Source organism: Bubalus kerabau, chromosome 2, assembly GCF_029407905.1.
Source record: "Bubalus kerabau isolate K-KA32 ecotype Philippines breed swamp buffalo chromosome 2, PCC_UOA_SB_1v2, whole genome shotgun sequence".
Taxonomy (NCBI): domain Eukaryota; kingdom Metazoa; phylum Chordata; class Mammalia; order Artiodactyla; family Bovidae; genus Bubalus; species Bubalus kerabau.
This window is the reverse complement of record NC_073625.1, coordinates 155,094,945-155,111,129: the sequence shown is the minus strand read 5'-3', so window position 1 is coordinate 155,111,129 and position 16,185 is coordinate 155,094,945. Positions and strand designations below refer to the sequence as shown.

Here is a 16,185-nt window from a genome sequence, read left to right as displayed (position 1 = left end):
ATCCCCTCTTGCCTCTCTGAGTTTCTGGTGGTGGCAGGCAAACCTTGGTGTTCTTGGCTTGCAGCTGTATCACTCCAGTCTCTGCCTCTGTCTTTAAATGGTGTTCTTCTCTCTGTATCTTCACATGACCTTTTGATAAGGTCATCAGTCACTGGGTTTAGGGCCCATGCTAACCCAATATAGCCTTATCTTAATTACATCTGCAAAGACTTTGTTATTTCCAAGTAAGGTCGTAATCACAGATAGAGGGGTTAGGACTTCAACACAGCTTTTTTGTGGGCACAATAACCCACAGAAGTATGAAAGTGAAGATCATCCAGGACTCTGGAAGGAGGCCCTGGATACACCCTTTCAGGCAAGGCTGAAGTGGGCACCTGGGTCAGTGCGGCGCATGAACAGGAATCTCCAGGAGGAGGAGGGAATGGAGACGACCTGGGAGAGAGAGGGTGAGGGCCCTCGGGACAGGAAGAGAGGTGAGCAGCCAGGCTGGGGAGATCAGCAAGTTAGTGACGGGGATACTTGGAGTGGAGGTTACCATGATGGGTGGGGCCAGATTAGAGAAGGTGTCTTCAGGGACTTTATTTTAGAGCAATGGGTCTCAAACTTGAGCTGGAACAGAATCTCCTGGAGGGCGTGCTAAGGAAGACACTGGCCCTACCAGTGTCTTATGGGGCTGGCCTCACTCCAGTTCTGATTCAGTAAACCAGGGGTGGGGCCGAAGCCCCTGCATTTTCACCAGTTCCAGGGGATGCTGTGGCTGCTGGTCCAGGGACCACACTTTGAGAACTCTCTGGCACTGAAGTTCAGAAGGAGGGACAGGAAGTAAACACCAGAGGTGGTCACTAGAAGACAGCTGACCAGGGGATGAAGGACATGACCATCATTTCTCTCCAAAGGCCTGAGGAGTCTCCTATCATGAGACTGAATGAAATCGTAAATTCTGATCCACCTGGGGTCTCTGGCAAATCAGGTCATGATGCCTTACAAAGTTCAGGGGACAGGTATACCCTCTCTTTCAGGGGATGCAACTGATAAACTCCATGATGACATAGGATGTGCTGTTTTTCAAACAGGGATGTTTGGAGTAGGTAGTCTGGATTAAAAAGAAATGAATGGATTATGGTTGTCTTAAGGGTTAAAGGAGATAAGTTTATTTTATTATTGATATATTTATTTATTTAGGCTGCACTGGGTTTTAGTCGCAGCATGTAGGATCTTCAACCTTTGCTGTGGTATGTAGTCTAGTTCCCTGACCAAGGCTTGAATCTGGGTCCCCTACACTGGAAACTCAGAGTCTTCCCCATTGGACCACCAGTGCATGCATGTGTGCTAAGTCACTTCAGTCGTGTCCGACTCTTTGCCTCCCTAAGGACGGCAGCCCACCAGGCTCCTCTATCCACGGGATTCTCCAGGCAAGAATACTGGAGTGGGTTGCGATTTTCTTTCTAACACAGGATCAAACCCAAGTCTCTTACATCTCCTGCATTGGCAGGTGGGTTCTTTACCACTAGCACCACCTGAGGAGTCCCTAGACCACCAGGCAAGTCCCTAAAATTATTTTTGAAGAAAATTCACTCCTTTGCTTCCTGCTGCATGGGTAGCTACTTGGCCATGTAATACAATTTATATTCAGAAGTTAAAAATCACACATTCCAAAAGCGACTCCACTAAGTTGTGTCTCATTTTTCAGTAAAAAGCTGTTTCTGTAAAACACAAAGCTTTTGTTTTCATGTCAGTGGGATCAAAGATGTTTCCTCCGGCACATGTCCACACTATCATTATATTAGATACTATACAATGCTTGCTTGCTTAAAAGTCACTGAAATATGGGATGTGAGTATTGAATGTAAAACTGAGGAACCTAATAAGGGATGGAGAATAGGTGTTTATTATTCTAAGAGCATATTTTAAAAACCTAACATCCCCTTTAAACTCAATCAAATCCAACAAAAACCTGGGCAAATGGAGGAGCAAGGCAGGTACCCAGAGAAATCTTGCTGCCAGCTGCTGTAGGGGCTGCAAAAATGCCGTGACTCGGGGAGTCTCCATAGACACGATTCTGCCCCAAACTCATCTCTACAAAGAAAACCCTTAGGAATTGCCAGGCAGTCCAATGGTTAGGAATCCCCACTTCCACTGAAGGGAGTGTGGGTTCGACCCCTGGTTGGGGAACTAAGATCCTACATGCCATGCGGTGTGGCCAAAAAAAAGAAGAAAGAAAAAGAAAACTCTACGTTTTAGGGAAAGACTGTCTCATATTTTTCCCCTCTGCCGTTGGTTTCCAGGCACAGTCCCTTCATGTGGCCTTAGAGCCGGCAGTGATAGCCTTAAACTTCATGTTCCCACACTGAGGGGGTGGGCAGCGGGGATAGGCCAGTTGTCGAGAGCTCAAAGCTGATGCTGATCTCCCCTCCGGAGCACAGTGAGCTTCACTGACCTAACAGACTCAGCTTCTAAATGTCCCCTCCAGCCTTCACGTTTGGTAAGAAAACATAAATGTCATGCCATTCCAGGAAAAGCAAACTTCTTCATTTTATAAGGTTAGTTTTATGAGTCAGGCTTAGTTGGAGACAAGTAAACAACTCATTTGTGGATAAAAATTGCTGCACTGCACTTATGTTCTGGACAGGGAGAACATTAGTGTATTACATTATAGCCTGGAGTTATTTCATTGCATTTTCCTTCTCTCAGGCAATGCCAGATAAGGTGAATGCAACGTATGGAGCAAAAGTCAGTGACCTTCAGATCAGGCCCTATCCCGTGAGGATGAAGGAGATCTCTGCCTTGGACACTATCAGGCTAAGGAGTAGTGGAGAGAGACAGGAAGACTACTGTTGTGTTAATCTGTTTGGTCAGCTCTGGGGATGAGTCCTTGACCCTCCTCAAAGAGCTGGGGAGTGGTCAGAGGCAGTGTTCCCTTCTGGCCCAGGATGGGGCTCCTCAGGAAAGGCTGATTGTGAGAGGGATTCGAGTTGTTGTAGGCAGGTTGGGAATGGGTTGGGACCTGGCCTGGCCTCCTGTTCCAGGTGCCCAGTGGTCCCAACACCCTTCCACCTGCCTTTGTTTTCATCTAATTTTAATATCTTAATCACTATGCTTTACGTATTTAAATATTTTTCTTTTGGGGTTTGTAATCAGAAAACTTCAAGGATATAGAATCATTAAATATTAGACTTGGAGACTTTCAACTTCTTGCCAACACAGAATTGACTAACACTTGATTATTCAGCATTTGGCTGAAGATGGGGAAATCAGCACCTCCTAAGGCACTTCTTCAGAGAAGGCAATAGCATCCCACTCCAGTCCTCTTGCCTGGAAAATCCCATGGATGGAGGAGCCTGGTAGGCTGCAGTCCATGGGGTCGCTAAGAGTTGGACACGACTGAGCGACTTCACTTTCACTTTTCACTTTCATGCATTGGAGAAGGAAATGGCAACCCACTCCAGTGTTCTTGCCTGGAGAATCCCAGGGACGGGGGAGCCTGGTGGGCTGCCGTCTATGGGGTCGCACAGAGTCAGACATGACTGAAGTGACTTAGCAGCAGCAAGGCACTTCTTCCTATTGTCTTTAGCAGGTCCCGTTGTCAGTACAGTGGAAGAGATAAAGAGAAGGGATGCCCTCCACCTGTAGAAGCTGACACATGTGCAGGGCAGGAGCACAAAGCAGCCTACAGTCAGGTGCCAGTCAAGACAGAGTATGAAGGGCAGGCGTGCTGGGGGGTGAGGTTGTTACTGGGGCTGCAGAGATCAGCCAGACCTGCCCTTTCTTGAGCAGAGTCACGTGTCTGGCAGTGTGGCAAGTACTTGCATCAGCTCACAGTCACCCGGAAGCTGGGTGTGGTGGGCTGAGGAGTGGCCCCCAAAGAGGTCCACATCCTAATCTCTTGAACCTCTGAACATGTTACAAGGCAGAGGGGACGTGGCCAGTACGATCAGGTTAAGGACCCTGAGCTGGACAGGGTATCCTGGCTGATCCAGGTGGGCCCAGTGTACTCACATGGGTCCTTACAAGTGTTATCATCAGCTGCTGCCTGCTGGCTATGAAGATGGAGGATGGAGAGCAAGCCAAAGAGTGAAGGCAACCTTCAGAAGCTGGAAAAGGCAAGGAAATGGATTCTTCCCTAGAATTTCCAGGGGAAACACAGCCCTTTCAACACCTAGATCTTAGCCCAGAAGACTGATTTCAGTCTTCTGACCTCCAGAATCGTAAGAGAATGAATTTGTGGGAGTTGTTTTTTCCTACAAAGATTGTGGTCATTTGTCACAGCAGTGAAATCAGTACAGATACAAAATTACTTGGATCCTTCCTAGTGTTCTGTGTGGGCACCTCCCTTGGGGCCATCCGGATTGAGACACATCATCTCCTACACAACTGTGGTACAAGACTCTTTTCTAACTCAACTTGACTGGTCAGAGACGTCCTGAATGATTCTAAGAAGTAACCCAAGGTGGAGAAGTGCTACTGCTACTATGGGACTAACTCTGTGCAAACCTCTTAAACTGGGGACCATCACAAAGGCGAATAAACGCCAAGCCTGCAGAAGTGTGAAAGAATTTCTAGGTGATTCATGCTGATGCTCTGAGATCAAGGGTCGGGTGGGATTTGGGAGACTGTGTGGGTGTGTAGTCAACATTCTGTGTCTCTTTAAGATCAGTCATTTTAGGGCTATTGACATTCTGTCTCCAGCAGAACCACCTAGGTTGTTCAAGAAGAGCATGCCACCAAGCCAGACTCCTGGTGGTTACATTCATGACAGTGATCTTTATTTGGGGCCAAGACTAACTCTCTGTGATCTCATGCATCCTTGGCTCTGACACCCTGTGTGGCAAGACGAGTGGAAATGCTGTGGGCTGGTAAAAAAAAAAAGTGTGTTATTCAAAAGCAACTTCTTACAAGTTGGTTAAAAGCATTCCTACTTGCCAGCTCACTTGTAGCTGGCTCGGATGACTGAAGGACGAGGCCGGGAAGGCCAAGGCTAGATTTAACCTCAGGGCCTTTTTCACTTCAGTGTTGGACCCAAACTCTGCAGTCAGAGCCTGCAGGCTAGGTGGGCACTGCGGGCGGGGGGTGGGGGAAGGAGGGCAGAGACATGGGGGGCACTGGTGCCATCTCAGCAGGTGCAGTGCCCTGGAAGGTCTCTGTTCTGTGCTTTCTGGATTGTTGTTTCATTAACACAGCAGAGGGCGCTGAGGAGCACCACCTTCATCCTGCCAATAGCTATCCCCCTGTGGTTCTTTCATGGGGGCTGTAAAAGCACTGAGAAGCCTTCCTTGTGTGAAAGTAGAGATTTTTTCACTTTAGGGTTTTATTACATATCCTTCCCCTCCATATTCATTGCAGCCTTCTTCATTCTCCAGTTTTTCTTTTCTATGGTCTGCTTGATGCATTGCTTTTCTATTCTTGTGAACCATCACCTCTGAATTATTGACATTAATGGAGAGAAGACTTCAAGGAGAGCAGTAATTAGATGAATTATGCTGTATTAAAGTGCTTTATAGATTGAAAAGGGATAAATGAAGAAGCTTTTTCTTAGTATACTAGGCGCTCTCCCAGCTGCCTTGTCGGCTCAATGGACAGGCTTTGTTCTGCCCATAGACACTGGGGTTGGTGGGGGGTGAGGGGGCACACAGCAGCTAGTCCACCTGTGGGGAGAGGGAGGGATGATCAACAGAAGTCAGCTGGTTTGCTCTGAAACTTGCCTGTGTCAGGTGTACCCATTACCTAGCTGCAAAATTGTTAAGTAAACTGGTGAAGAGTAGGCAGGAAACAACGCAAGTCCACAAAATCCAAGTTAAATACTGTAAAAAGAATTGATAGTCTCTAAAAACTCTTGCTGGTTAACTGGGTATGAGTGAATCAGGGTTAGGCAAGAAAAGTCAGAAGTAAAAGGAGAGGATTGTGAACTGTATTCTTTGCAAATGCTTCTGCCATCGTACGTAAACAAAAGTGAAAGTCACAGATGCCCATTATGGGTGGATCTTCTTGCTTGAAAGACTGCAAGGAGTGCCCATTAATGTCCTTCACGGTGCACCAAAAGACAGATGATAGTTTTATATTTGCTGATTTTCATTTAAATTGAAGCAGTTAAGGTTTGGGCATAATTCCCCCCGCCTTGCTGCTGCTGCTGCTGCTGCTAAGTCGCTTCAGTCGTGTCCGACTCTGTGCGACCCCATAGACGGTAGCCCACCAGGCTCCCCTGTCCTTGGGATTCTCCAGGCAAGAATACTGGAGTGGGTTGCCATTTCCTTCTCCAATGCATGAAAGTGAGGAGTGAAAGTGAAGTCTCTCAGTCATGTCCGACTCTTAGCGACCCCATGGACTGCAGCCCACCAGGCTCCTCCATCCATGGGATTTTCCAGGCAAGAGTACTGGAGTGGGGTGCCATTGCCTTCTCCTTCCCCCACCTTACCTTTGGTCAACTGTTTTAATTAATGTTTCCAATCAGGTCGTGGCCTGGTCCTCTGAGCAATCCTCAAATAAGGGCTGATTTCAAATGGGTTGCCTTTGTTCTTAAGTCTGTGCACACAAAGATCTCACCAGTCTTTCTAAATGCCAGGGAAAGGCTGGCTTCTCACCAGCTGCCTGGGGCAGGGACTAGTGGTCATAGGTCTTACAAGTGTCCTGAGCGTACTTGCCTCACTGTAGGGGACAGCCCCAGGTGGTCGGAAGCAGGCTTATCCAGGGTACCCTGGGTAGCAGAGGAGCTCTCAACACCACAACCTTCCATGCTCTGGGGCCTGCAGCATCAGAGAAACAGGAGCCTTCTGGTCATGGAAGGGTAGTGTACAGTCGGGAAAGAGAGGTCATCAGACAGGGGCACTGAGGGATGCCTGTGTCCCTCACTATGACTCTCTCCTTACAATCTCTCCTTATGATCAGTAAACAAAACAGAATACTCTCAAGTGGTTTCACCAGCTAGTTCTGACTTGAGAATCTCAATACTTCTTTGCATTTACTACCATCGCGGGTGGGCAGACAGTAAAGAATCTGCCTGCAATGCAAGAGACCCAAGTTTGATCCCTGGGTCAGGAAGATCCCCTGGAGAAGGGAATGGCAACCCACTCATTATTCTTACCTGGAGAATTCCACGGACAGCCATGTGGAGGCAAAGAGTGGGACAGACTGGTGACTAATACTTTCACTACCATAGCTGTTACTGCATTTTTCCACTAGAGGGCAATAGTGTTCCTAAAATAAGGGATTCATCCAGAACCGAAAAATCACTTAGAAGTAAGAAATTTCAGAGCTGGAAGAGGTCTTAAAAATCAGCTGGTTCACAGGCTTTCAATTTTTTTTCAACCGAAATGCACAAGAACTGCATACTTCATAATGAACCATTTCCTACATGTATGTTCGCAATCTTTTGAGGCACTACTTACCTTTACTCTGCAATGCACACTAAACAATTTGTATTCCAAATTGTTTCATTAAACACAAACAAAAACAACTGAAACCACTAAACAGATGTCATAACCCACCAGTGTGCCATTAGCTTGAAAAACCCTGATTTGGTCCCCGTCTCTCATCTACTAAGGGACACAATAACCCAGAGGATGGAGAAGGATGCTACCAGCGACACTTCTTTCACCCACCCAGCCACCTGCTAAACCCAGAGTCAGTCCTGGAGGAACTCAGCACTTACTCTACCAATGCATTGACTGGATAAAGTAGTTGAGAGTCTATCATTTTCCACCTCTTGTCGATGATACAACTGCTCATGTAATTGAAGCAGAAATTCTTTGCATTAAAGGTCTCTTCTCATTCAAGTAGTTTCAATCAAGTGATTTCAATCAAGCAATTTCATTGAATTTCCATAGAAACTGAAACCACTTTAGTCTCTTGTGAGTCTTGGCCCTGAAAGTCACTAAGCTCTCTTCCTTGGCTCCCTGATGTTAAAACATTTATAATCATTTTGGGAGGAAATGTAAAGGTAAACCAGAAGATCACAGGAATGTATCCTTTCTTAGGGTCAATGCTCTGTGTTCTTCTACTTAACTCCTCCTCCCTTTCATGCATATCTGTCTCTAATTTATTGATTATCCCCTGGGATTTTTTTAGGCCAAAAAGGGGCATCCCTTTAAAATTCAGGACTATATTATTACAGATGAAAAGAGTAACTGAGCTCTCTGGATAAGAAAGGAAAAATTTTCTTCACTCACTTGGATTTTGAGAGCTAGTTTATTTTGTGAAAGATGCCACAAATTTTATTTTTTTAAAAAGGGGGTATCCAGCAAGGTCCTACTGTATAGCACAGGGATTTCTGCTCAATGTTATATGGCATCCTGGATGGGAGGATGCCATACATGTACATGGATGCCATACATGTATGTACGTGTACGGCTGAGTCCCTCTGCTGTTCACCTGAAACTATCATAGCTTTGTTAATCAGCACTCCAATCTAAAATAAAAAGGTTTTAAAAATTAAAATTATATAAATAAAAACAAGGGGATAACTAAATGCATGAAAATGCAAATTATTTTATTATTCAATTATTTAATGGTCAGAAGGAAGAAAAACATTTCTGAGGCTGAAAAATTCCTGGTGCACTTTAGAAATCTGAGCTTGGCTTTCTGTAGAGAATCCTTCCCACTGATAAGTAGGGAGCAAATCTCCAGGCGGGGAGGGGGGGTGGGGTGGGGGTTGCTGTTCGGGCTCTGGGACGTGGCTACTCTCCACTTTGATAGAAAGTTCTCAGGTTCTATTTCCTCACTTCTCTGCGGGGAAGTGGGGGGCGGGGGGCGGGTAGTTAAACTGAACCTCCTTGAGACAGCAAGGTCTGTTACAAGTGACAAGCGCAGGTTGCCTTTTTCTAGGGGGAAAAAAAATGCTTTCACCAGTCAATAAATCTAGCCAAACTGGGTGCAGGGTTAAGTCTTTGAAGAACCAAGGCGTTCTCTTCCAGATGGCGTTCTCACACCCCCAACACCACGTCTAGAACTATCTTAAAACTTCTACTGCCACTCCTTAAAACTTTCTCTTTATCCTCTTCATTAAACTCTAGCTTCTTCAATGATGAGTCTACAGGCTTTGTGGAATATTGGGGGTTGCTGGAAAGTGCATCGTTACTTTGGGGACAAACAGTGTAGTTCTGTAACTTTCGTAGTCATCTTCTACTTGAAAAAGCAACGTAGCTCCACGGACACAAAATGATACCTACAGCCTTGAAATCAGCAACCACACAACGAGCTGCCAAATTCTCATTCATTCCGTTTACAAACACAACAGCCCTGGGTCATTCACTCTTAGATTAAAGCAGACGCCAGGATTAAGAAGGTTCCTGGCCAGGCCAACGCGTAAACTGCAATATTATCCTAAACCCTTGCAAGACGGCCTGCATTTGACAAGGGAACGTTCACGGTTCGGCGTGGGAACTGGCTTGGATTTTGAAAAACCCTGTTCAGAACTGACGCTCAAGCCACTGGTGGGTCGTGCACTCGGTGACCACCTCATAGCAACCAACTGTGGAAAGATCAAGCCTGGCCTTTAGGGCCTGTTCCTCAGTTTCCCCATGTACCTGTTTCCCAGGTATGGGAGCTACCCTGTGAAAATTCTTTACGGCCTTGTAAATGCCAGAAAGAACAAGTCCGCTTTCCGCGGACTCTGCGCCCGGACGGGCCCTTCCAAGCGCGGGAGCTGTTCGGGCTGTCTCCGCACCTGGCGCATACTGTTCTCGCCGGCGGAGCCCCAGCACGGGCGCGCGCATACGGCAGTCACCGCCCACGCGGCTGGCGGCCGGTCCCCGCGCGCGCCCCCCTTGCTGCTCGGGTACTCACCCACGAGCGGCCGTCCAGCACATTCGCCAGCACCTGAAGGGCGCTGGGCGAGGCGGCGCGGAAGTTGAAGAAGTGCAGCGCCGCGCGCGCCGCCTGCGAGAGGAGCTGGCTCGAGGGCTCCGCGTCCTGGAGCCACCCGGAGTCCTCGGGGCCCCCGGACGCCGCCGCCCCCTGGAGGGCGAGCAGCAGTAGCAGCGGTACCGCGAGCCGCTGGGCCGCAGGGCGCGTGTCCCCCGGCCGGGGAGCGTAAAGCGGTTGCCTGCGGAGCTGCATGGACGCGGGTTGGCGCGGCGCTCGACCGGTGCGAGCCTCGGGTAGGCGGCGCCGGCGCTTGAGGAAATAAGGCCGGGCGGGCCCCTCCCCCCGCCCCCAGGGCGGCCCGCTGGAGGGCGTCTGGGTCCCTCTCGGCGTTTCCCGCAACCCCTGGGCCCCTCCGCCCCGCCCCACTCCGCCCGAGGTCCAGCTGCCCCGGCTCGGTACCCGGACGCGGCGGCGCCTCCGCGGCGCGGGGCGGAGATGTCTGGCCGGGGCCGCGCGGGCAGGGGGACAAGGACAGTGGAGACATCTCTCTCCAGGGAGCGCGGCCAGGTCGGCGCCACCCCGCGCCCACAACCTATCTCGGGGACCTGGTTTCTGGCTGCGGTTGCTGTGATTTCGAAGCCCTCAGGGTTTCACAGCAAACCTGCTTAAGTTGTTCAAGGCTTGGAGCTTATTTCCCAGAAGAAGAAATTGGAAACGGGTGGAGAACAGGACGTGACGCTGGCATTGATGGGGGTCCTTAGAGCCCAATGACTTTGAAGTGAGCCAGATACCCAGAGAATTGGGGCTGAAGAGGGGGCTGCGGTGGTAAGCTGATAAGAACCTAGAGGCCCCACTGGACTTGGAAACGTTGATAACCGTGGTGGAGCGCAGATGGGCGTGGAAACCAGAGTCCGGCGAAGTGAGGCATGGATTGGGCTCTAGTTCTGTGGAGGCAGCAAGGGTTGACGACTCTTTTTAGACACGTGGCAGTGAAGGAAGACATGGCCATTGTTCTTAAGCCACAGACAGAAAGCCCAGGAGAATTCGGAATTAGAGGCACTCCCAGCACCCTTTTTCCCACCTGTCTTTAGTTTGTTCAGGGGTCTGCCCCTCCCCAACACTCGCTGACCCCATCCCCACCGAGGAGCCGAAGAAAGTCCCTTCTGCTTGCTGGTTACTGATTGAAGCCCCACATAAAAAGAATCTGGATAAGATATGCGTGGGGGAAGGCTTGGGGGGGGGCGGGGGGGGGCGCGACATGGGGACAACATCTTTGAAAACATCTTTCCTCCCCGACTTCTTCGTTTGGATGTTGTCCGTCTCGGGCTCGTCTTTTCTCCAAGGTATTCGTGGAACACTCATCCTGCTAGGCCTGAGGGAAGTGAGGAGGGGGCAATCTGGTAAGTCTCCATGCTCCTGGAGCACACCTTCTAGGCAGGCGGAGACCAAGAGGCAAAGGAATGAACCCTTTGTTGCGTGCAGTTACACGCTGTGGAGAAAAAGTAAACCTGAAGGAGGATGGGGAGTTGGTTATAATTTAAAATAGCGTAGTCAAAGCAGACCTCACTGAGAAAGTGATATTTAAGTAAGGACCTGAAGGAGAGATGAGGGAGCCAGGTGGACACTGTAGGTAGGGGGGACCGCAAGTGCAGAGGCCCCGAGGCAAGAGTCCACTGGCATGTGTGAAGAAGTGCGAGCAGGTGCAGCTGGAGGGAGCGGACAAGGAGAAGACAACTGAACGCCGGGTCTGAGGGACAGTGGGAAGACGGGCAGAGCATGTATATTGTGTCTGGGTGTGCCCCATGTAAGTGCTCCCCTATCTTCCCAACAGTCTCTCGATGAAGCCCATCTGAAGAATGGCTGAGCAGAGGAGAGATGAGGAACCCGGGTTCTTGAGGACGTTGAGCACCCAAATCGGCTGATCCTGGAGCTCATTTCTTATGTTCACTGAAGCTGGAGGTTCCGTTTCTTGCCTTCAGAGGCATCCTAACACAAATAATTATCTTCTTAGAACCCAAGCATCTTCTCCAAGGGGTTATCATGGTAGGTTTCTTGAGAAGTTATCACTTCCAGGTTTTATAAAGACTAAATTTTCCTAATTTTATTTCAGTGCTTCACCCCCAGTGGGTGCTGGGCAGCTTTCAACTGCAGGAAAACTCATCGTTGTGGACTCTGCAGTGGTGTGGAGTCGGGTGTCTCCCGGATGGTTTGAAGGATTCAGCCTTTCTCCATCCTTCTGCACAGCTCTCCTCAGCTGTTTGGCTTTTTGTCCATAGACTCACCTGTAGCTCCATGATTATAGAATGGCTGTCACAGCTCCAGACACAGCTCCAGGCTTGATCCCTGCACTGGGAAGATCCCCTGGAGAAGGGAATGGCAACCTACTCTAGTATTCTTGCCTAAGAAGAAATAGTCACACAAGGGAACAAGCATAGCTGCCTGAGTACAGAGAACTCTTCCAAGGTCAGCTGTTTATAATAGTGGTAGTAACTACACTCGGGCCAGATTGGTCAGGAACACACATTTCAAAAGTTAATTACAGTATTCACTTTATTAACAGATTTTCTAGAACAGAAGATTCCCTTGATTGAGAACTGTGTGTTTGTCCTTTGTCCATTTATCTGTGAGACTGTTGAATTTCTAATTGATTTATAGAAGTTCTTTAAACACTAAGGAATGGGGCTTCCCTGGTGGCTCAGATGGTAAAGAATCTGCTTGAAATGCAGGAGACTCAGGTTTGATCCCTAGGTTGGGAAGATCTCCTGGAGAAAGGAATGGCTACCCACTCCAGTAGTCTTGCCTGGAGAATCTCATGGACAGAGGAGCCTGGAGGACTATAGTCCACAGGGTTGCAAGGAGTCAGACATAATTGAGCGATTTTTTAATTGAGCGATTTTCACTTGCAGGCCAAGATGTGTCACAAGAATCACTAATATTTTTTCCCCTCAGTTCCTACACTGTGTGTGTGTTGTTCCTTCTTGCCAGATGCCATGTGCGCGGGCGATGTTAACGGCGCACTATGTGTGCCAAAGGGCCTGAACTTGTGTCACAGGTCTGATCCCCCCCTGGCCTCCCTGGTGTTGTGGGAGGACTGTCCTGCAGGCAGGGAGGAAAGTCTTAGCCAGTGGGACTGGCCACCCCACCTCCCCACCCCCCCCACCAAGAATGTCCTGTATGTCATGTTTGTGTGTGTGTGTGTTAGCTCAATCGTGGCCAACTCTTTGCAACCCTAAGGACGGTAGCCCTCCAGGCTTCTCTGTCCATGGAATTCTCCAGGCAAGAATCTTGGAGTGGGTTGCTATTTCCTTCTTCTAGTTCCTTAATCATTGCTCAGGTGATTGTGAGCATTTTTATCATCAAGAATTTGGCTTGTGTTTAAGAAATATATTGGTATAAATCATTATATATGTACTTAGATATAATTTTATGAAAAGATTCAGAAGGAAAATTGATATAATATTTTTCCAGGCTATTTGTAATGTCAATCAAAATTAGCAATTCATGTACCCACTGACCCAGCAATCCTACCTCTATAGCTTATAGAAATGATATATCCACACTGTACACAGAGATGTATGAGAATGTTTCTCTCTTATGTGGGTTGTAAATTCATTTTACAAATGTCTCATTTTCTGCTCTCCACCCCAGAACAATGTCTGGCATACCATAGGCATAAGTACAAATTTTAAGAAAGAAGAGTAAAAGCTGGAAAAATCTAAGTCCCATGGCTGAATAATTATGGTACCTCCATCTAGTGGAATACTCTACCACCATTAAGGAATGAGATCCAGGCGTGTAGATCTCTAAGGTATAATGTTAACAGTCAGCAAGGTGTAGGTAGGGCAAATTGTATGCTACTCTTTGTTTAAAAAGAAACAAACTATATAAACATAAGCATGCATGTTTGCTAAGTCACTTCAGTCATGTCCAACTCTTTGTGACCCCATGGACTGTAGCCTGCTAGGCTTCTCTGTCCAAGAGATTCTCCAAGCAAGAATACTGGAGTGGGTTTCCATGATATGAGTATATACAGAAATGTGGAGACAGGCAAAGATGTCTGAACAAGTTTATAAGAAAATAGCAATAATGGGATGGGGGACAGGGGTGTGAGAAACTCTTTACTATATAATCTTTTGCAGTGTTTTTTAACATGTATTACCCATTCTAAGTAAATAAATGAAATTCTGTGTATGAGTGCCCTTCCTATCAGTTCCTTCATCACCATTCCTACAGGGACATTACAATTCTATTAATATCACTCAGCACAGCCAGAGCAAGCATGACCTCAGCTTATACATGCAGTTTGCACTTGTCTTCCTCCCTCTGCACCTCACCTTTCAACACTCTTCTGTCTTTGGCCTAGTCATGTTTCCCCTCATTAGACTATCCAGGACAGGAGCCAAAGAGCTAATTCATACTGTGGTGTAAATGACTGCCACAGTTCACTGCCTTGCTTCTTTCAGGGGTTTTGCCATTTTAATAGGGGCAGAGTCTTGAGCCAGGAGACCCAAGTTCTGATTGAACAGGCTGCAGGATGGGCAGCTGTTCATTGTCCAAGTCGAGGTATTCAGCAGCCCTGGGCACCTACCCTGCCCCTTCCTGTCCCTTTGAGTGGTAAGAGGCAAGAGAGCTAAGTGGGAGGGCTTTGAGAGGCATTAACTGTTGATTCCCCTCTTCCAGGAAGGAGGAGCTGAGATGTGCCTTCCCTGCGGGTAGCTAAACACAGGCTTGCTGAAGTGCCTTTACAGCAGCCTGAGGGGCCTGGGCTGTGATGTGCAGAGAAGAGCAAGGTGACCCTACTGCCATGGCCATCCCCAGCTCTCCTGGCTTGTAGAGGGTGTGTATGAGGACTCAGGAGCCAGTTCCACGAGCCACAGGCCCCCTGTTCTTTATCCAAGCCCCAAGAATACACCTGAGAACAGGTGGAGTCAGGTGGGCATTCAGCCAGAGGACCTGTCATCTGAGGTTACAGAAGCTGGAAGAGCTCTGTTTCTCTACAGATCCAGCCCAGAATACTGTCCAGATTCTCCACCCTGGGATCCCTAGGACAATGGGGAGTATGTAAATGATTGTTAATGAAATTTTCAGTTTGACTTTTGACCAGCAGTCTCTTACTGACTTATTAGTAAATACTAACATGTTTCTGTGAAAATGTCATCAAATAAAATGGAGGAAAACATCTTTTCTAGCTAAGAAAAGCAAAACGACAAAAAAGGCTGGGATCTCCCAGCAGGGACTCCTCTTCCTCTGGGTGATGCTGCTCTGATCTTTGTCATTCCCTGCCCTTCCCTAGTGCTGCTGAACATGCTTCACTCCACCTTCACACCCCTGGGTATGTGTGGGTTTCGGCATAGACTTGGGGACCTATTTGGGCATGTGCTGGGCTGCATCCTGCAGGCCTGCAAGCCTTGGAGCTGCCCAGCCATGAGATGGAAGAAAGAGCCTGAATACAGAGAGCAAGACATCAGGGGTTATCAGCAGAGCTTATCTAAGTCTGAAGCCTTAAGGTCCTGAAGAGACACCCCCTACACCATACGGCAGACAGGACACGGCTGTAGTCTTTGCTATGGGGAAGAGGAAAAAAAAGAGGTTGACGCTTACATGGGGAATTAGCATCAAGTTGGCTCATCAGTTACCAGGGAAACAAGTGGCTGGGACAAGGGGCAAGCATGCAGACAGTTATTGATTGGGCCTTGTGATTAAGGGGACTAGATAATGTCATGTGAGAGAAGTAGGTACTGGTCAAGCAGGGGATGGACAGAGAGTAGGAGAGCAGCCATCTTGAACAGCCTGACCACACAGAGAGTGAATCATGAAGAGCTGCTGATGGGATCTTGGAGAGGGGCTCTTGTGCTCTTCTAAGACACCATGTTCTTCCCTCTCTTGTTGTGACTTTGAGAGGAAGCCATGGCCCCGGAAGCTGTTGGCGCCATCTTGCCATCCTCAGGAGAGTGGGAGTTGGGATGAAGGCAGAGAGGAGGCATAGAAAGAAGCCAGGTCCTTGAGACATCACTGACCTGCTGGCTTGTGATCTTCCTGAAGCCTGCCCTATCCAGACCTTTCAGTTACAGGAAGCAGTGAGTCAACTTTATTGTTTAAGCTAACTGAAGCATGATTTTGCTGTCCCAGTTGAAAAATTCCTAATGGATTGCTGAGGCAGGTACTACTGGCAGGAACCAAAGAGCTCTAAGGCTGCCCCGTGGGGGTCTGCTCATGCCGGGCCAGGGAACACCCGACCTCCCTCCGACCTGAGAAGACAGTATTGGCAGATTCCACCAACGCTGGGATAAACGAGGTGGTGAAGGGAGACCCTCTCCCCTAACAACTCCCTACCTCTCCGGCTATGGGGGCTAGGCCAGGCTTTGAGCCGGGAGGAGAAGTGACTGTTCC

At 48.4% G+C, this 16,185-nt stretch overlaps 1 protein-coding gene and 1 long non-coding RNA gene across 3 annotated transcripts in view; one reads left to right on the top strand and one right to left on the bottom strand.

Moving 5' to 3' along the window:
• RARRES1 (retinoic acid receptor responder 1) overlaps nt 1–10,101 on the bottom strand; it is a 41,906-nt gene extending 31,805 nt beyond the window's left edge. Inside the window, exon 1 of the mRNA XM_055569233.1 lies at nt 9,775–10,101. Coding sequence (XP_055425208.1) covers nt 9,775–10,047 — 273 coding nt within the window. The 5' untranslated portion in view covers nt 10,048–10,101. The remainder of the gene's footprint in view (nt 1–9,774) is intronic.
• A 283-nt stretch (nt 10,102–10,384) lies between these two features.
• Nucleotides 10,385–14,959, top strand: LOC129644951 (uncharacterized). 2 transcript variants are annotated; one of them, XR_008711076.1, is made up of 3 exons: nt 10,385–10,620; nt 11,627–11,838; nt 14,476–14,959. It is a non-coding gene; the product is annotated as an uncharacterized LOC129644951 (long non-coding RNA). The 2 variants fall into 2 exon arrangements; XR_008711075.1 differs by having other exon boundaries at nt 10,385–10,714.
• Nucleotides 14,960–16,185: the final 1,226 nt, after the last annotated feature.